Raw genomic sequence first — 19,999 nt, 5'->3', positions numbered from 1 at the left:
TACGTTTTTTCTCAAAATTCCCACGGGAACATGTTAATTCTGCGTCAACGCAAAGCAACTCATGCGTTAGCAAGCAAAAAGATAGGGCGTGGCCTGGCATGCGGCGCGCGGCGCGGTGCGGAGGGGGATATGCTCGAGTATACAGCCCGAATGCGGGCACACGCATAAGGGCACACGTCGTTGACGGTCTTCAGCAGTAATGACTCACCTAATTCTTTTTCTTCTTCACTACCAACAGTCCAGATTGGCGGTAAATTTATGTTGCGGAGTAACATCACTCGTAATCTAAAGCCAAATGTCGTCGAAATAATTTAAAATGGTACTTACATATACATAGTCTTCTACATCTACAACATTTTCGTTAAATAAAAACAGCTAAAAAGTTATAAATAAAAGAATTATTATTAAAAAAACAAAATACCCGACTGCACACTAAAAAAAGAGTAAAACAAGCCCCACAATAATATTTAATTTATAAATATTGATGGAAAGCATCGCAGGCGGGGACCACCTTGACCGCCACCAACGAAAATTCTGCTAAATGGTGCACAACTGAAATGACTATAAATAAGCCTCTGTTGGTCCCCGCCTGCGATGCTTTCCATCAATATTTATAAATTAAATATTATTGTGGGGCTTGTTTTACTCTTTTTTTAGTGTACAGTCGGGTATTTTTATAATATAGCTTTGATTGCTTATTTTTTAGTGAAGTGGGTAATTAACCGACTTAATTTTCTTAATAATCTAGAAATTGGCCTTTACAAGACCCATTTGGGTTTCTTGAATTAAACGTAATGTAGGTACTACTCAAAAGCCTTAAACACCACATAGTTAAACAAAAAACAAAAAGTACCTACTTATTAGTTTCTCATAATTTCTAAAAATTGGCCTACAGATATTTGGCCGTTTACAAGTTCCATTTGGGTTTCTTGAATAAACTGATCGCTGTAAACATACTTTTTCTTTCGTTTGTTAGACGGTTCTTTTTTTTTACTTATTTGCATTTTTTTCACAAAGAAAAAACATGCATCTTCTCGAAGAACGCTTAAAGCGTGCATTATATTTGGTTTTTCTTGCTCATCGCTGAATTTAGTTTGTGGTGCCACCCTTCGACAGCGTTTGTCGTTCGATGCCTTTCCCCAAAAACGCACCAAACTGGTATAAAATCATCTTTTAGCCATTGTACTTCAACGTATTTTCTGAACTTTAAAATATCAGGATCCGTAGTATCCCTGTGCGTTATATATAGCCAACCGTTTCTTATTTCCGTCTCGGGCAGTAATGGAAGTACTGTAGTCAATGCTACCTCAAGTACTCTGCTTTGCAAGGAGCGACTGCCCTATCTGACCTCCTCAACCCAGTTACCCGGGCAACCCAATACCCTTTGGTAAGACTGGTTGTCAGACTTACTGGCTTCTGACTACCCGTAGCGATTGCCGTGGATGTTCAATGACAGCCAGAACCTACAGTTTAACGTGGCATCGGAAACGCAGTCATTGGTGTCCAAGATATGCTTAGAAAGTACATACAAACTTTTTATTTATCAATGTTTGATTTTAAACACCACTACAGATGTGTTATAAAATTAGATGAACAACAAAGAGTAGGTAACTAACTCACTATATAGTTCCTTTTCATTTCTGCTCTCCTAGTACTTTTGTAAAGAAAATCAGTTGATTCTTGATGAAAGTTATGAAAAAAAATCTAAGTTATTCTGACTGCTATCGATTTTGAGCTCTGAAAAAAATCACAACTACAAATAACCACGGACCCGGCGAGATGTCACCCAGGGGCCCGATTCTCCTAATTTTACTTAAGCGCCATTCGATTGACGTTCGACTCGATTCGACTGAGATTCAATCCCGACTCGATTACGATTGAAGCGTATGTGGCATTCCGCTGTTTTCTTTGAAATAAACGTTTTTATCCTTTTCTGTCATTCAATAATGAATCATTTTGTCTGCAAATGATTTACGATTGCAAAATGATTGTACAGCAAACTACCGTATAGACCAAAATCATCAAAATAGCAGACCAATCGCACACCAATCAAATGTCAATCGAATACGATTGGTCTTTTATTAGTAGCAGAATGCCCGATATGGTTAAAACTGCTATTACGATCATATTGCGATTCGATTTCTATTAGATTTTGACATTATTAACTTAGGAGAATCGGGGCCCAGGCCGTCGACTGTACTTCTTCTGTATAGTAGAACAAAATGTCCCATTAGTTCAGTGGAACTAATTTCAGCATAAAAAACCAAATGGTCTCTAGATAAAATAATTTACATTGATGGCCAGTGGGAATTGGATCAAAAGAATGGTGCCTTTATCCCCTACGGCGGCCATAGGGAATGTTAAAAAATCCGTGTCGCTGTCCACCAGTGGTGGCGAATGGAAATAATTTACAAAGTTGAGAGAATAATGTTTTAAAGTTGTCTCGCTGTCCCCCAGTGGTGGCCAGACAAGTGGTGGACATTGGGAATAATCGGTCGAGGCCCGAGAGCCTCAAGGGCCAGGGCCCAGGCCTTGCCAGGCAGGCCGTCAGGCCCTGGGGCGGTGTTTTTGGCTCTCAGCCTAGCCACCGCCACTCTCAGGTCCACCCCAGTGTCACCTCGGGGACATCGTCGTCGTCGGAAGTGTGGTCCGACCGTGTCGTTTTATTAGAATAAATTGGACGTAGTTATGCAGAAACGTTCCAACCCACAAGTCACCCGAAATCGAGTTATTGTGATTGAACAGCCTAAAATTTAGCATATGGTTATCTAAACTCAATATAATTCAACAATAAAACCTCTAGTACCTTTACTAGTTAGAATAAAAAAGAATACAACTGAAACGCGTAAATGCTTATATCTCAAATTCAAGTTGAATTTGAGATATAAGCATTTACGCGTACAGTGGGTTGGAACGTTTCTGCATAACTATGTCCAATTATTCACACTTTCACCCCAAATCGGGAAAATGCGATTGATGTTGGATCCTATTATTTAGGTACTCTTTGTTTATGTAAAGAAGAAGCCTTAAAAACAATTAAAAACCGGCCAAGTGCGAGTCGGACTCGTGCACGAAGGGTTCCGTAAATTACAGTTAAATCAACCTATCTCAAAAACTATAAGAGATACTTTGATCAAACCAAAAATCGTTGAAAGAGTTAATTAGCATGTATCACCTCTATTTTTTTTAGAATTTTATACCCCGTAGTTATAAAAATAGAGGGGGGGGGACATACTTTTTACGACTTTGAGAGCTGATATCTCAAAAACCGTTCACTTTAAGAAAAATGTTTTTTAGAAAACTTTATATCATTTTAAAAGACCTTTCCATTGATACCCCACACGGGTATGTACATCGAAAAAAAAAATTTCATCCCTCAGTTACATGTATGGGGGGCCCCACCCCCAATTCTTTTTTTTACTATTTAGTGTCATATTTTTGTAGCGGTTCATACAACACATATTCCCATCAAATTTCATCACTGTAGTACTTATAGTTTCCGAGTAAATCGGCTGTGACAGACGGACAGACGGACAGACGGACAGACGGACATGACGAAACTATAAGGGTTCCGTTTTTGCCATTTTGGCTACGGAACCCTAAAAACTAAGATTACTTAAGTCTTTGTTGATTTTGATTACAATCATAATAAAATTACATTGCTAATTACTGTTCAATATTTTATTAAGAATACTTATCATAATCTAATAATAATTCAGGTCAATCACGTGAAGTCGGCAATGGGCAGCGGCAGGGCGAGGCAGGAGAGCGGCGCCGCGGGCGGCAGCGGCCGCACCACGCGCGGCGCGCGCGGCTGCAGCTCGTTGCGCAACACCGCCGCGCAGTCGCCCGACCCCGGCGCCGCCCGGTCGCCGTCGCCCGGCGCCGGCTCGGCAAGCGGTGCCACGCGGCGGCGGCGGCGCACGCGACGACGCCGCGGCCGCGCCGGTGTGTCGCAGTCGTCCGACGCGCCCGGCGCATCTTGCCCGTCCGGCGCGCTGGACGCATCCTGTCCGTCTGGCGTGTCCTGCCCATCAGGGGCGTCCTGCCCGACCGGCGCGGGCTTTGCACTGTATTGTTCCAGTATTAAGAGAGCCTGCCGCTTGGTTTCCGTGAGTACGTCCACACGGTCGGGCGACGGCGAGCGTTCGAGTTCTCCTGTAGCCATAGGCGCGGCGTCAACGGGAGCGTACGAAACGTCTTCTGCGGGCACCGTGTCGACTTTCGTGGAAACAGGAACCACCCTGGAAAGGACAATGAAGTGAACATTGACGTCGCCGGGCGCGTCGGGCGGGCGGGGTGTGCGGTACGCACTCGACGGGGTCGTCGCGGTCGAGCAGCGCGAGCGGCTCGTCGGGCGGCAGCAGATGGCCGCGGCTGAGCAGGCGGTGCGGCGGCAGGCGGAACAGGCGGCGCAGGCGGCGCTGCAGCCAGGCCACGCGGCGGCGCGGGGTGACGCACACGTAGGCGCGGGCTCGCTCGTCGCGGAACACGCGCTGCATGCACACGCGCACGCGGAAGCGCGGCTCGCACGCCGCGTCCGCATCTTTCGATTCTGAATCTTCTTTATGTTTTACCATTATTATTGCGTCCAGAGAACCCACTGGCACATGGAAACTGCCTTAATTATATCTGAAACAAAATGATAAAAAAATTATTAACAATAAATAAAGAGATCCTCCGTTTTACAGCATTTTAGTTTTAATTCCACCATGATACCTGAACTGACAACCCTTAGAAATTGAATGTTGTGACAATAGCTCAGCAGATGGAGTAAATAATAAGAGTGGACTGTATAACATGTAAATATGTATAATGACTGTAAATATAACAATATAGAACAATTAAGTTTATAAGAATTAAAGAACGCATGCGCATGGCCGGTGCGCATAAGCAAGCTTTGACCTCTGGACTCAGCGCATACGCTGCAAGCCGTACCACGTCACAGTCGCCCCCACTTGTCGTGGACGCAGTTGAAGCGAGTGGAACGACTCAACAATACCTATGGACATCAGTGAAAGCTCTTTTTTTCTTTAAAAAACTGGATCAATTTTAGACCTATGTTTGTCTGAGCATCTGCGGTTAATCTCAGTAAGTAACCATTAAAAATTCTAAGTCCCAAAAACCTTGGACATCCTTTGCTACACTCCAACCAGTGATGTTGTTTCATTCCAACTGTTATGTGTACGGATAGGTATTTCAAAACAAATAAAACCAGTCTTGCTAAGGGGTATTGGTTTGCTCGGGCAACTAGATTGAGGAGGTCAGGTACTCAGCTCTGGAATGGGAACCCTATACTGAGCGACTCCGGTCACGCTCTTGAATGGTTTTTTAATTATATACCTAAACCAGTAAAAATTAAAAGCAAACTTACGGACACGTCTGTCAATCACAGCAATAACACAATAATGCAGTTTGCACAAAGTGCAATATGATTATACAAAAGGTGAACGAAAACGTCTCAAGGAAACTTGATTTTACGCCGGAACATCGGGAATCAACGAGACGAATAAATCAAGACTTGTTCATATTCTCAATAGGTAATAGAAAGAAAACATGAATCGAACGAAAATCACATTATAGGTAGGTCATTATAGGTATTATTCACGCATGACACATGACATATTTGAGTTGAGCACAGACTACTAAGCATGTCAAATGTCAATGCTACTCATGCTCATAGATGTAATATAATAAACAAGATTGCGCACGCTCGAAATATATATTTACGAAATTGAACTCAATTCCAACGCAATAAGGTACTAAATTTGTTGCATAATACACAGAGGCAAATCCGAGCCGAGAGGGATAGTTAGAACGGAGGCCATTTGTCTCTTTCTAACACCTTGCCAGCATAAAAAAATGTTGTGATCAACAGTTTTGTCTTCCCAAAAAAACAATTGAATCACATATATTTTTATCTTATTTTAACAATTGTAAGTAACAAATTAATAAAAATCGCATTAATTTATTATACGAATAAATTATTTATATAAATTATTATTCTTAAAACATGAACAACATAAGTTTTTATTTATTTTTATTTTTTTTTCTAGCGGTAACCCTGAACATTCTTGGCGCGTAATCAGCATTTAAAATTTTGTTTATATTTTTTGTATTAAATCAATTTAAACTATTTAAATGGTGAAAAAGTGTTGCGTTTATACCTTTAAAAGTGAATCCTATGGTGGTTGCAATATATCGTTCCACAGGTTAGCTAATAATAACATTTTCGTAAACCAAACAACTAGGGTGCCCATGAATTCTTGTAATGAGTGAAAATATGGGTGATGGATTTTAAAACTGTTGTACTATTGTTATAGCTTCCCAAAAAATGAAGAAAGGCGACATAAATGGCTCAGCAGTCTATATATGAAGTAGAAATACAAAAAAAACAGTCTTCACTTCGAATCTTCCTGCTTTTATACTGCTAATTCCCGCTAATTATTAAAAGCCTTTATAAGTATCTTAAGGTCACAAACTGCGTAAGTTAAAACTTCAATACCAATCTGCGTTTAATAATCTTAGCAAATTCGGATTTGTCTCACATAGCTTAATCTCATAGTCACCCTATTAGAAAGGGACAGACAGCCTCCGTACTAACTGTTTCACTCGGCTCGTTTTTTGGGTTTATATGCGCAGTCCTGTTTACTAATATTATGTCTATGCTCATGCTACTATATTTGAGTTTTGACCACAGACTTCATAGATGATTTATTAGAGTATCCAGTAATAGACTAGATTATAGAGTTATAGACACTGTATAAAAAAATAGCGATTATATACTCTCTGATAGCGAAAGGCGAATGCTCAAAAATGGCTGTCTCTATTTGATATAAATATATATCAAATAGAGATATTGTTTGATATGAAAATTTGTATACAATGTAAACGCAATATTGATTTACAATAACAGTAAAAAAATATTTATACAACCACCACATGCTAGCTAGCACTCGCCCTACATACCTTAACTAACTCAAGCATTGAATATGTTTGATAAGATTAAAATTATAGCCTCCAATTATTTACACTTAATAGGATATAAGAGAGTGCCCACCTACATGTGCTATTATATTGTAATCTAGTAAATTAGACCGCTCAGCCAGAACATAAATACAATAAAAAGAGTTTACAAAATTAAAACAATTATATAGTCAGTAAGACGACCTGGCACCACAAGCAGCACCCGTTCACGAGCATAACGCGAGGATCAGCCATTGCCCCCCTCGCACATTTTTGAGGGAGGGAGGCAACCCGACCGCCGGCGCCGCGCCGACGCTACCGATCATCAAAGTTTACATTGAAAAATTGCGCTCTACCTTTGAGTTACTTGAGCAGAAAAATAGTTAAGGTTAAAAAGGCGCCATTTAGTGCAATTAAAAAATAACATACAAATATAGTAAATATAATTTAGAAGAATGATTTAAAATTGTTTGTCAGTTTGCCGTGCCACATCAAAGTCCAACTATAACTATTATCTTGATGCAAGGAAAACTTTATTGTACTTCTTTTGTTTAGATGAATCACACATCCACAACACAACCTTGGTCGATGAACCTGTGGGCCGCTAAGTAGTAATCCTAATTATACTGTCACGTGAAAGAATACACCTACGGGATAAGTAGTATTTTGACGATTCTATATTGCCCACGCAGACGAATTCGCGGGCAACACCTAGTTTATTGTATATCACTAACGGAGTTAAGGAGGAGCAATCTTTAGAGTGTCCCTGAATCTATAATAATATTGTCCAATATTGCAAAACAAAAATGGTCTTAAAGAAGTTGGAAAGAACTACATAATAAAATTGGAAATACTGGAATACCTACATACTGTGGAACGATGTGGAATGAAAGCGTATAATCTATGTTGACATCTGTCAGCATCCCTGTCTGTCTAGTCTGTAGCTGATTTGATGAATGGTCTACAAATTCGTTATTAGTTTAGTTTACATTTACAATTTAACGACATTAATTTTCTAAGGTTTAGGGATTTTAATGAAGATCTGTGAATATACTTCGACACGTTTGAAAATATAGCCTATTACAGACGATCACCCCTTTTTATGTATTATCGGAATTAACGATTCAAAACCGTAACCGCCTTGATATCTAGCGTCAAAATATAAGGCAATGGTGTTCCCTGCGTACTCGATCTCGGTTTGAGTGGGTCGTTCGTGCGGCCCAGCTATAGGCGGCAGGCGACAAGCGAGCCGCGGGTAGCGCGGGAGCAGGCGGCATGTCCAACGTGGAGAACGTGTGTCCGCAAGTGCTGCGCGGGGTGGCGCGCGAGCTGCGGCGGCTGGCGGCCAGCCCGCCCGCCGGCATCAAGCTGCTGCTGCGCGAGGACGACCTCACCGACGTGGTGGCGCAGCTCGAGGGCCCTGGTGAGCACTCACTTATGCCAAGCATATTGATTTAGTCAATTCAGTCAATCAGCTCTGCTGTTATCCCTTAACATCCTAGTATAATATCCTAGCGTAATAAACGCTAGTGGTTAAAAGCTGCTGCATATTCACTTGCCCCCACATTGACTCCACAAGAATAAGACATAGTGGTACAAGAATGTTTAAACTACCACTAGTATCTTGGGACACATGTGAAATAAAATGTAAGAACTTTAGCCACCTTATGGTAAAACATGGTCCTAAGAAAGTACAAAGTACATTAAAACTAGGTATTAATCATTGTCTGGAACAAAGTTGAATAAAGCCTGTAGTTTTTAATACCATGTTTTATAATAAGATGCTTGGAGTTTAAAAAAGATTTAAAATCTAGCTGGTTTCCTGCGATTTTCCTGTGGGAACTACTATTCATATCGGGGAAAAGGCCTATGTTACTCAGGAAGAGTAACTTTCCAACAGTGAAAGAATTTTTCAAATTATTTCAGTAGCCTCAGCGCCTTTAGGCTTAGTATCTACTAGCTAGAATATTTCATTTTTGCCTTTGAAATTAGTTGCTGATCCAGAGCAACACATACATATTATTGCGCTTTAAACTATAAAGGTGTATCTAGAAAACTCGTACCTTACTAAGAAAGACAAAAACTAAAGACTATTGTATAGTGTGTGAGCCTGCTTGTTGTTCTTACAGGCATCTACAGTATATAATTAATTATTTAAGTTGCGGGTACAAAGAATGGATTGCTTGAATTTAACGTACATATTTACTTTTGGTTGTTACGTCTGTTGCCTGATTGCTATAAAAGGCCCCATATTACATGATAATGAACATAAAACTACCCTTGGCTTATAAATTGCTATATTACACCAATTTTTTTTACCTATATTTTTTTAGTTTTGAGGAGTAATGCTCTGAAACTATTAATCTAAATGGAAAAATTCTTTCAATATTGGAAAGCTCTGTCCCCAGTTGACCCTTTTTAAAAAGTAAATAGCCACGTGTGACAAACTTTTTTTCCCAGTCTATTTTTTTTTTCTATGATCACAGCGTTAAAATTTCATTGTATTTTGATCTTTTACTGTAAACGGGAGTCAAGGGTTGAAGCTGAAAACCAGCACTTGGCAGCTCCTTTTGGGAAGCCTAAGTATAAGCAGACGCTCCTCCAAATTTTTCTGTTTGCTGTAATACTGGAAACAATGAACATTTTAAAAAAACCTGTTGAAGGAGGATATATTTTATTCAGGTACGGGAAGAAGTTCCCTAGCAACGTGGAAACCACAAGAAACAGCTTCTTGTATAACAATTTGATCACATCATGAAGATGTTGAAAACTGCTATGCTACTTGTAATTATGACAGCAATCTTAGTTGAAAATGTTATTAAATTGAATCACACAAATGTCGCTTGGGCTACGTGCAGTAACGCTGACGCTCGGCTGTTGCAGCGGACACGCCGTACGCGGGCGGCACGTTCCGCGTGCGGCTGGTGCTGGGCCGCGAGTTCCCGGCCGCGCCGCCGCGCGCCTACTTCCTCACCAAGCTGTTCCACCCCAACGTGGCGCCCGACACGGGCGAGGTGTGCGTCAACACGCTGAAGCGCGACTGGCGCCCCGAGCTGGGCCTGGAGCACGCGCTGCTGGCCGTCAAGTGCCTGCTCATCGCGCCCAACGCCGAGTCCGCGCTCAACGCGGAGGCGGCGGCGCTGCTGCGCGACCGCTACGACGACTACTTCGCGCGCGCCAAGCTGCTCACCGAGATCCACGCGGCCGGCGTGCCGCGGCGGCGCGAGGCCAGCGGCCCGTCGCGCGAGGCGCCGGGCCCGCGCGAGGCCCCGCGCGAGCCGCCGCGCGAGGGCCCGCAGCCCAAGCGCGAGCGGCGCGAGGCGGGCACGGCCGCGCGCCGCGTGCTCAAGCGGTTATGATGCGCTCCCCGCCCCACACCGTATGTATTGTTTTACCGATCATTGACGATTTCCCTTCTGTTACGTTCGGCGCAAGTTAGGTATTGTAAATAAAGATATTTGTTTTATTATTTTGCTCTATCGAGGAACATAATTACGTGTGTACCGTCTATGTAATAAGTAGATATAGTTGTAATAATGATATTTGTATTGCTTTAGTTAGAATATTAATTATTAAAATAGATATCAAAATGTCACTACGTTGGTTTTATTAACAAACCGGTTCCTTTTAGGCCAGGGTAGATTTCTTTTTTTTTTTCAAATAATTATTACAGAAGGAAGTAAATACGACAAAAATATAGGAAAAATACCTTATGTGCACTGGAAACTAGAAAATAAAATAAAAAATGTTTATATCAATAACATTGTAAATCCAAGATGGCCGCCGGTACAAAATGGCGGATCATTTTTATTTTAGTCTAATATGACCGGGGCACCGATTCTCCTAATTTTACTTAAGCAACATACGATTCACGTTTGGCTCGGTTCGACTGAGATCTAATCCCGACTCGATTACGATTGAAGCGTATGTGGCATTCCGCTATTTTTTCTTTGAAATTAACGTTTTTATCCTTTTCTGTCATTCAATAATGAATCATTTTGTCTGCAAATGATTTACGATTGCAAAATGAATGTAGATCAAACTACCGTATACACCAAAATCACCAAAATAGCAGACCAATCGCAAACCAATTGAATGTCGTTGGAATACGATTGGTCTTATGTTAGTAGCAGTAGTAGTAGCCCGATATGGTTAAAACTGCTATTACGATCATATTGCGATTCGATTTCTATTCGATTTTGACATTATTAACTTAGGAGAATCGGGCCTCGGGACCACCTATGTAGGTTGATAGGTAAGTATTTTTTATTTTATTTTCTAGTTTCCAGTGCACATAAGGTAAAACCGTTTAACTTAAAAGGTTTTTTACCGATTTTTAATTTTTATCTTAACCAATTAAAGTAGGTGACCTAAAGGAGGTCTTATCGTTTAGTTAGAGCGGTCTCTTTCAGAAAATCTTGTTTTTTTATGGGAAATCATCAAATGACCCCTCCCGCTGTGGGTTATCAGCGTGAGGGGTCAGACTCTTACTGACTAAAACCCATAATGTTCCTTCTCAACCTTCTGAAGCTTTTTATGTACCAGGGTCGCGGTAACTCTATCGCACAGTCCCGCAGCCCCTGTAGGCCTTGGCCCCGGTGGGCCCGCGGGAGTCTTCCTGACAACATTAGGATGTATTGAGACCAGAAGATAGGCAGATTACGGCAGTTATGGAAGTTGTACACTTGTTTCTACCGTTCGCATACCTTTTAATAATTGTATGTAGTTATGTATAAGGAGTATTGCCGGAAATAGTGATAAATCAATTTTTACCATAACTGTTCTCGTTCCCCTCCCCTACGGGAAGTTACAGATCGCTGTAAATTATTATTAATTTTAAGTTTTTTTTTTAGTTTTTAAAGGCATCTGTACTGGCCTAGTTTTCATTGTTCATCTTAATTAATTCTAGTGAAACCTAGATAAGTGGGACTTGCGAATTTGTCTCACTTGAAGAGGGCTTCCACTTGTCTCATATCCAGCTAAAATATGTGACTCATTTACAGAGGGTCCCAATACAAGATTAGAATAGAAGCTGCAGCGGTTATAGAGTGCCTATTCACAAACAGAATCGGTATCTACATAATAAGTAAACATTATTCTAACATGCGCTTTTATTAGTAGGTATAAAGTCACAAAAATAATATTACTACATATATTCTACAAAGATTCAATTTTGGCACATTAAATTCCATACAAACTTCATCGCGTATCTTTTCACTTTCAAAAAGTTGATAACTTTGCTTTTTCACATACCGATAGACATTTGAGCCTTTGTTTCAGTATTTTTCAAATGAACACCCGGATAATAGCAAAACTGTAGGTCTTCGAGGCACAAATTAGTAAAAGTAGTAAAAGCGTCCCGTTTTTGGGTACCGAACCCTTATATTTAGGTATATTGTTGTCACCACAATAGAAGATTAACATAATTGTCTTATTGAAGCGTAGGTTCCCAAATTAGGCGGAGCCTGTATATTGGAGGCCTGAGTTGTGCTCAAAGTGTGTTTGGTTAAAGTGGCAGTATGCTTCGCGGGCCTCATATCTTCCTTGAGTACTATGAGAAGTCCTTTTCGAATCACTCGAAAGTGGTGAGGAGATGGTGATCTTATTTCACTTTTGAAAAAGTCGTTTGAAAATGTTGATTCCAACCAATTTGCAAAATAAATATAATTTATCATTTAAACAGGTCTTTTTCAATGTAAGCAATGATTCCGCTAGGTACCGGCAATAAGTTTTCAATGAAGTTCATGGAGCTGGTTAGGAAGATGAAAGCGACTAGGGCTGGTCGGCCTTATCCCGCAGCGGCAGGTCTTGGTCGTGCGGCAGCTCGGGGCGCGGCGTCAGCACCCAGCGGTGCAGCAGCGCGCCCAGCGCCGCGCCGCCCAGCGGGCCCGCCCAGTACACCTGCAACACACCCCGCTGTAGCTACTGCCGCGCCTCCCCACACGCCGGCGTCACACCGGCGCACACTCACCCAGTGGTAGTCCCAGTGCGCGTGCAGCAGCGCGGGCGCGAAGCTGCGCGCCGGGTTGAGGCTGGCGCCCGTCGCGTGTCCCTGCAACACACATACAAACCGCAGTGGTCTCTGTGCCCATGCCTACAACCCTCGTTTACTTGTGACGGGTGGTTGATACACTGACGATTATTCCTCAAAGATGACCAAATGAAAAGAGGAATGTGAAATCAATTTTGTCATTTTGAGTCATGCGACCAACATTTGTCCTTATCAAATAAAAAAAACCTTTGAAATAAGTAGCTTCTGGAAACTCAATTAGCATAGCCACCGCTGGGAGGTCGTTTTCTACTCTTCGTAAAGCAAAATCTGGGTTGCGTGTGGCAATCGTACAGGAGACATTATCCTAGCTAGCTTTCCATAATGCATATGTTACAGCCAAAGTTATAAGTCTAAATATTATATATATTATCTAGCTATTATTTGTAATATCTACTCAATTTGGATAAAGTGATAATTGATACAGAATTAATCACATTAACTAGCAATTTTATATAATATCTCCATAGACTTGGATAATGTAATAAAACAATTATTTTTTCATGTTAACTAACTAAAGTGTCTGGTAGCTGACTTTAATATAATTCGAAAAAGGCTAGTTAGCCCAGAGCAGGGCACGCCATAATAGTAGCGAAAAGTCCTCTCTTTGAGGTGTTGGCTCGGGCCACTATAGAGACGGCCCGGAGGACACGGTGAACCTCACAGTTCAGGTGTGCCCTGCCTGGGAAGGGCACCGCCGTGTCCTCGTCGAGGCAATAGGCAGCGGCGACCTCTCGTGCCCGGCCCTGTTTCAAGCCATGGTCCGGGGTGAGAGGTAATGGGATGCCGTCATCTCATGCAGACGCTAGAGAAGTTCACACCTCTCATCCCAGCTGCTGCCACGGACGTGGAAGACACCACGGGCGCCCGGTGTCAAGGGACGTCTCCCGGCCATCGTAGGCGTGGGTCTGTGGGCGGTTTGTGCGGGTGGCTCATCGTCCTTCCGTCTCTTAGAAGACACGGGCCCGTCAAGCGTTGTTCCACGCGCTCTTCGAAAAGATTCAGCAAACCCCAGTGGGTTTAAGTCACTAACAGTCTGACACTCCTTCACGCTGCTAAACCCCAGCGGGAGGAATCATTTGATGATTTATCATAAAAAAAGTCGGCAATAACTTGAGCCGTTTTTAAGAATTAGTCAGTACCAAGTTAGTAGTACCTACCATATTTATTACTTTGGCTAACTTTGACCTGCTATTATAAATAATATCCAGATAAAGTAATTAATTTATCACATTTCAGATCAATTTGGGAATTACATATAATGACCAGTGATTATGTATAATATATATTTAATCACTTTGGCTGTAACACATACAAAAATTTGGACTTTGTGTTGTTATCGACGAAGGCGTCAACGTTTTGGCGAACATAAGCTTTAATTTATAATCGAAGGAGCCATGTGTCTTGAGTCATTTTAATAAAATAATTTTTTCCCCCTATATACTCCCTTATGCCCAATTCTTATGCGGGTACTCTCTTAGTTAATACTCCTATACATGACATACGTACACTCCCATATGTACTCCACTTACATGTGGGTATAACCGTAATAGATAATGTTAGGAAGTGCTCGTGGTAGCAGTTACCGCTGCGTAGACGAGGCCGGCGACCACCAGACCCAGCTTGATGGGCGCGGCGGGGTCGTGCTCGCCCCGCGCCGCCGCGCTCCACACGCCGCAGCACGCCAGCGCCAGCACCGCCGTGCTGGCCGCCTCCAGCGCCACGGCCGCCAGCGCCGACACGTGCGGCGCCGGCAGCGTGCAGCCCGCCGGCGCCAGCGCCGCCGCCGCCGGCGTCGTGCCCAGCAGCGCGCCGAAGCCCAGCACGCCGCCCAGCAGCTGCGCCAGCGCGTAGCCCAGCGCCGGCGCCGCGCCCAGCTGCCCGTGCAGCAGCGCCGCCAGCGTCACGGCGGGGTTCATGTGCGCGCCCGACGCGGGCCCGAAGGCGACGGCGTTGCCCACCACCACGAAGCCGAACGCCATGGCGGGGTGCGCCAGCAGCACGGAGCCGGGCCCGCGCACCGGCATCATGGCGGCCACGCCCAGCCACACCAGCAGCGCCGTGGCCAGCAGCTCCGCCAGCAGCGCGCGCCACCAGCGCCGCAGCCACGCGGCCACGCCGCGCTCCTCCGACTCTGCAACGTGCACGCTGTCTGCATTACCGCATGTATAACAACATCATATCCACATCAAATCACATCCTATAAGCCAATTAGTCTTTTGCCAGTTACCTACTTCAAAATGACTAGAGAAAGTAAATAAAAATTGCTAAGTAGACTTCTGCATGAAATTGGGCAGAGATCACTAATGCACATGACAGCAAACTACCGTATAGACCAAAATCACCAAAATAGCAGACCAATCAAATGTCAATCGAATACGATTGGTCTTTTATTAGTAGCAGAATGCCCGATATGGTTAAAACTGCTATTGCGATCATATTGCGATTCGTTTTCTATTCGATTTTGACATTATTAACTTAGGCGAATCGGGCCCCAGCAATCGCAAACCAATCGAATGTCGTTGGAATACGATTGGTCTTATATTAGTAGCAGAATGCCCGATATGGTTAAAACTGCTATTGCGATCATATTGCGATTCGTTTTCTATTCGATTTTGACATTATTAACTTAGGAGAATCGGGCCCCAGCAATCGCAAACCAATCGAATGTCGTTGGAATACGATTGGTCTTATATTAGTAGCAGAATGCCCGATATGGTTAAAACTGCTATTGCGATCATATTGCGATTCGATTTCTATTCAATTTTGACATTATTAACTTAGGAGAATCGGGCCCCTGTTTAGTTAATAACGTCAAAATTGAATCGCAATAGCAGTTTTAATTTAACCTTAGCGGGCATTCTGCTACTAATTTAAGACCAATCGTATTCCAATGACATTCGATTAGTTTGCCATTTGGCCTATACGGTAGTTTGCTCTACAATCATATTGCAATAGTTAATCATTTGCAGACAAAATGATTCATTATTGAATGACAGAAAAGGATAAAAACGTTTATTTCAAAGAAAAAATTGCGGAACGCCACATACATATCAATCGTAATCGAGTCGGGATTGGATCGCAGTCGAACGTGAATCGTATGTCGCTTAAGTAAAATTAGGAGAATCGGGCCCCAGTGGTTTAGACGTGAAAGCGTAACATTTATAATATTAGTAGGGGTGGAATTGTTATGCCTATCTATGTTGCAGCCAACTAGTTATATAAGGCATTCAAGCAATTTCGAGTGCGTTAACTATTCAATGATTTGGCCCCTCTCGCCCAGGGCGACATTTTGTAGCGATGCAGGGGCGCGCTTAGCAAACTCGCGACTGCGTCTTGTAACGCGTGAGTCGCATTTGAAGCTGCATCGCGATTGTATCGCTAGACACACGCGGCCGCGTCGGACGACATCAGAGCGAGAACAGGTGGGAGGAATTTTATTTTTATCTATGTTTTACAAAACCTAATAAATGCTGTAACTTTGACTGTGAGGGAATCGCGTTTGCATCGCGACTGAATCTGGTCCCGTGAGCGAGGGCACACAGCTAGCGGCATCGATGCCTACGCGCGCGCGACTGCATCGCTACAACAAGTAGCCGTGGTCGAGGGGCCTAGCTACACGTGTGATAGAATGGTGGCTACGAGACTTTGTCACCATTAGAAAACTCAATTGTTCAGGAAGTCGTATCGGTAGGATAGTAAACCTAAACGGTAGGATGTATGTAGGTGAGGTGACATTGACATATATATTGACTTGGAAGTGAATGCTGTGTAACGAAACCAATTGTTTCTATATCTACATACAGATATGGCAAGTAACTATATAAGATGTACCTACATACAGGTAGGAAATACAATATTGGTGGAGATATTGAAAACTTGATATTTGAATAATACTATTGGTTCGTAATGGATATGCGCACGGAAGCGATTTATTATGTATGTATTAAATTAAACATGTCCATAGCAGGTGTCGCGGCATGCTAATGTGGCGAGCGGCGGACAGCGGCGGCTACGTCGCAAGACGTGCTGGTGCTCCGAGAACATAATCGTCAGTTATAAATATAGCAGCCACGATAACACCAAAAGTGACGATAAGGAAAGGCCAAAGTTCCCGTTACATCGTAACAGCTTAAATATTTCCTACTTAAAAACATTCAGCCAATACTTAAGTATTATTTCTATTCAAGTTGTTTTTTTGCGTCATTGTGTTTGGTTAAGGCCAAAAATAAATGAAAGCAAACAAGTGGTAAGACCAGTTATCTTGAGCAGCCCTGCAGCGCGCACACCAGCGTGCTCGCTGCCGTGCTTACTATAGTCTATTCAAATTGTTTAATACATTGACAATGACCGTGAGCTGCCGTTTCGTTGTGTACCTAACTATCGCTTATTCTCGATCAAAAATCGCTTAATTTCAAAGTAAAGAAACAATACGAAGCGCTGTGAGACAGCGCACGCGTGCGTATCGTTTCCAATTCAAAGTAGGTGTACACCAGAATATGTAAACAACAGTGTTAATTATTTTATAGGTAGGCACCTGGTTTGATAATTGAATGCGTGTAAAATATAATGTACTGCTCGTGTTACTATAAGGGGTGTTTCAAAGATTAAAATGACAATAAAGAATTTTAGGCTGAGTGTACTCCGCCGCAGTACAAGAGACATCAACGAGATTCGCAGGCTTAAAATGATTTAGTTGTGTTGATGTTTCGGTTCCTCGGTAGTGGCGATCGCGACCACGCGTGGGCGGCGGCGGCCACGCTTGCGGGATATATTTAAATAGAGAAGAAAAAGCGCGGGTGGCGCTCGTACTGACCGTGTCTCGGCATGTGTGCGGTGCGTGCGTGCGACTCGGCGCGGCGTCGCCGACTGTGCCGCCGACTGTCGCGGCGGCGCTATCGGCGGCGCCCGCGCCCACTGCCGCTGTCATCGATGACAAACTTGTTTCTCTCTGTTCTGCCAAATCTACAGGTCACAGGTTACTTATCAAACCAACATTGAATCTCTTGCGATGTTCTCAAACCACTAACCAATTACCTATGTAGGTAGGTATATTTGCGCAATAAAACTCATTTTCTTTCTTTCTTTATAGGTAGCTAACATTATATGTTATATGCAATAAAAACGAACTTAAGTAGGTACATATTTGTAGGTTCTCGGCGAGTAATCAATAGTATTGGCACTGGCAGCACGTCTTGCTTCAGCTTGAATACACCGTAGGTATGCAAACAGTGCAACAACTGCGGAAATCCCTGGCTACAGTTGTTGTGTGGGCAGTGACGGCGCCGGTGCGGATGGAAGTCCTGCGTCCCTGGTGGGCCGCGAGTGTTGTTTTAGTTCTGCTTGATTTGGTGACATAAATTGCTCCTTTCGCAATTTGCTACATTTCTCACTTATCTATGCGTTATAATACCGATGATAAGCAATGCTGTTTGAAACCTGGGTCCCGATTCTCCTAAGTTAATAATGTCAAAATCGAATCGCAATATGATCGCAATAGCAGTTTTAACCATATCGGGCATTCTGCTACTAATATAAGACCAATCGTATTCCAACGACATTCGATTGGTTTGCGATTGGTCTGCTATTTTGGTGATTTTGGTCTATACGGTAGTTTGCTCTACAATCGTATTGCAATAGTTAATCATTCGCAGACAAAATGATTCATTATTGAATGACAGAAAAGGCTAAAAACGTTTATTTCAAAGAAAAAATAGCGGAATGCCACATACGCTTTAATCGTAATCGAGTCGGGATTGGATCGCAGTCGAACGTGAATCGTATGTTGCTTAAGTAAAATTAGGAGAATAGGGCCCCTGAAGGAAATGCTGCTTGACAAGACGATAAGGTTAAGCTACCACGATCCGAACGTACCTACCTATCAAAGGAAGAGCTAACCTCGACAAGTGTGCGAGTAATAAAGGGGAATGGCAAATCTCATACTTTTCAATTTTTTTATGTATAGCTAGCTAGCAGGTACCTATGTAATGTACTTATCATTACGTGTACCTAGGTCGTCAACATCTGCTAAAGTGGTTGATGACAGTAGGCCCAGTTTAGCTACCCGAGGTAGCTGCAGGTAAATGCAGATAGGTATAGTGAGGGTAATGAAGGCAGGAGGCCAGGCAGGCGAGCATCATTAACTAATCCGCACAAGTGGCGCGACGAGGCACTTCCGCGGACAGCGCGCGTGACGCGAGCGAGCCCTGCACCGCGGCCTGCACACGCACTCCACTTGTGTCACTAAACTATCACACTGATATTACTTATACACCCTGACTATCACATCACACAAATATTACCTATGAAGCCGAAATCTAAAGTGTGTGTGTTAAATTCTAAGTATGTGAGTATAAACAAGTCGTTCGTGGTCGGCAAGCTGAGACGTCGACATGCCACAGCGCAAGCAAGGCCAATGTCATTGAGTAGAACGGAGGCACATTCATTAACGAAAACTGGATAAGTAGGTACGTGTTCCTACATAAATATCTTTTTATAATTTACGGTGCATTATGTTAAGAAAAAAAAAGTGGAGTTTACCCTGTGTACCTATACCTAAGTAGGTAGGTACTTATAGCTTATAATGAATCATATTGTCTACAAGTTATTTACGATTTTTCTTAAATTAATAGCAGAATGCCCGCTAAGGTTAAAAACTTAAAACTGCTATTGCGATTCAGTTTCTATTCAATTTTGATATTACTAACTTAGCAGATTCGGGCCCCTGATCACTTGCTTTGACAACAAGGGTGTCTGGCACGCCCACGAATGTTTCCGTAACATTAACTTTAAACGAGCAAATTATTTATTTTCAAAATATTTATTTTATCCAGTATTGTTTGTTACAGCGGCAACAATAATACCTACATCTTCAGTGAAAATTTCGCCTATCTTACCTCACTATCACGATTCCCAACAGACGGACAGTGAAGCTTAGTAATATCACAGATTATATAAGTAATATCACAGACTACTTTTAACAAT

General features: G+C 42.7%; 3 protein-coding genes and 1 long non-coding RNA gene across 5 annotated transcripts; 2 read left to right on the top strand and 2 right to left on the bottom strand.

Moving 5' to 3' along the window:
- Positions 1 to 3,666: 3,666 nt before the first annotated feature.
- On the bottom strand, positions 3,667 to 5,652 carry LOC124631487. Of its 2 annotated transcripts, XM_047165906.1 has the most exons (3): positions 5,375 to 5,652; positions 4,315 to 4,632; positions 3,667 to 4,244 (listed from the first exon to the last, which is right to left on the bottom strand). In XM_047165906.1, the coding sequence occupies exons 2-3, from the start codon at positions 4,578 to 4,580 to the stop codon at positions 3,725 to 3,727; spliced, it is 786 nt and encodes a 261-aa protein (XP_047021862.1). In that variant the 5' UTR covers positions 4,581 to 4,632; positions 5,375 to 5,652; the 3' UTR covers positions 3,667 to 3,724. The 2 variants fall into 2 exon arrangements, with proteins under 2 accessions (XP_047021862.1, XP_047021861.1); XM_047165905.1 differs by having other exon boundaries at positions 3,667 to 4,632.
- A 2,189-nt stretch (positions 5,653 to 7,841) lies between these two features.
- On the top strand, positions 7,842 to 10,561 carry LOC124631088 (ubiquitin-conjugating enzyme E2 S). The gene is made up of 2 exons (XM_047165253.1): positions 7,842 to 8,389; positions 9,850 to 10,561. Exons 1-2 carry the CDS (start codon positions 8,242 to 8,244, stop codon positions 10,323 to 10,325), a joined length of 624 nt encoding a protein of 207 aa, XP_047021209.1. The 5' UTR covers positions 7,842 to 8,241; the 3' UTR covers positions 10,326 to 10,561.
- Positions 10,562 to 12,062: 1,501 nt separating this feature from the next.
- On the bottom strand, positions 12,063 to 18,391 carry LOC124631087 (lens fiber major intrinsic protein-like). Its single transcript, XM_047165252.1, has 4 exons — positions 17,832 to 18,391; positions 14,602 to 15,149; positions 12,938 to 13,018; positions 12,063 to 12,867 (listed from the first exon to the last, which is right to left on the bottom strand). The coding sequence occupies exons 1-4, from the start codon at positions 17,842 to 17,844 to the stop codon at positions 12,739 to 12,741; spliced, it is 771 nt and encodes a 256-aa protein (XP_047021208.1). The 5' UTR covers positions 17,845 to 18,391; the 3' UTR covers positions 12,063 to 12,738.
- On the top strand, positions 15,094 to 17,199 carry LOC124631089. Its single transcript, XR_006984476.1, has 2 exons — positions 15,094 to 15,181; positions 16,983 to 17,199. It is a non-coding gene; the product is annotated as an uncharacterized LOC124631089 (long non-coding RNA).
- Positions 18,392 to 19,999: the final 1,608 nt, after the last annotated feature.

The sequence above is a fragment of the Helicoverpa zea genome, chromosome 6 (genome assembly GCF_022581195.2).
Source record: "Helicoverpa zea isolate HzStark_Cry1AcR chromosome 6, ilHelZeax1.1, whole genome shotgun sequence".
Classification (NCBI taxonomy): Eukaryota; Metazoa; Arthropoda; class Insecta; order Lepidoptera; family Noctuidae; genus Helicoverpa; species Helicoverpa zea.
The sequence above is the reverse complement of the archived record's forward strand: the minus strand, read 5'-3'. Positions and strand labels throughout refer to the sequence as shown.

Bases quoted from the DNA above. Each gene is read 5' to 3' on its own strand.
- LOC124631087 (XM_047165252.1), bottom strand. The intron at 13,019-14,601 runs GTAACTGCTACC...TGTGTGTTGCAG, and splicing joins CCGGCCTCGTCTACGCAGCG to GGACACGCGACGGGCGCCAG. The intron at 12,868-12,937 runs GTGAGTGTGCGC...GGTGTGTTGCAG, and splicing joins CGCACTGGGACTACCACTGG to GTGTACTGGGCGGGCCCGCT.
- LOC124631487 (XM_047165905.1), bottom strand. From the start codon at position 4,546: ATGCGGACGCGGCGTGCGAGCCGCGCTTCCGCGTGCGCGTGTGCATGC.
- LOC124631088 (XM_047165253.1), top strand. From the start codon at position 8,242: ATGTCCAACGTGGAGAACGTGTGTCCGCAAGTGCTGCGCGGGGTGGCG. The intron at 8,390-9,849 runs GTGAGCACTCAC...CGGCTGTTGCAG, and splicing joins GGCGCAGCTCGAGGGCCCTG to CGGACACGCCGTACGCGGGC.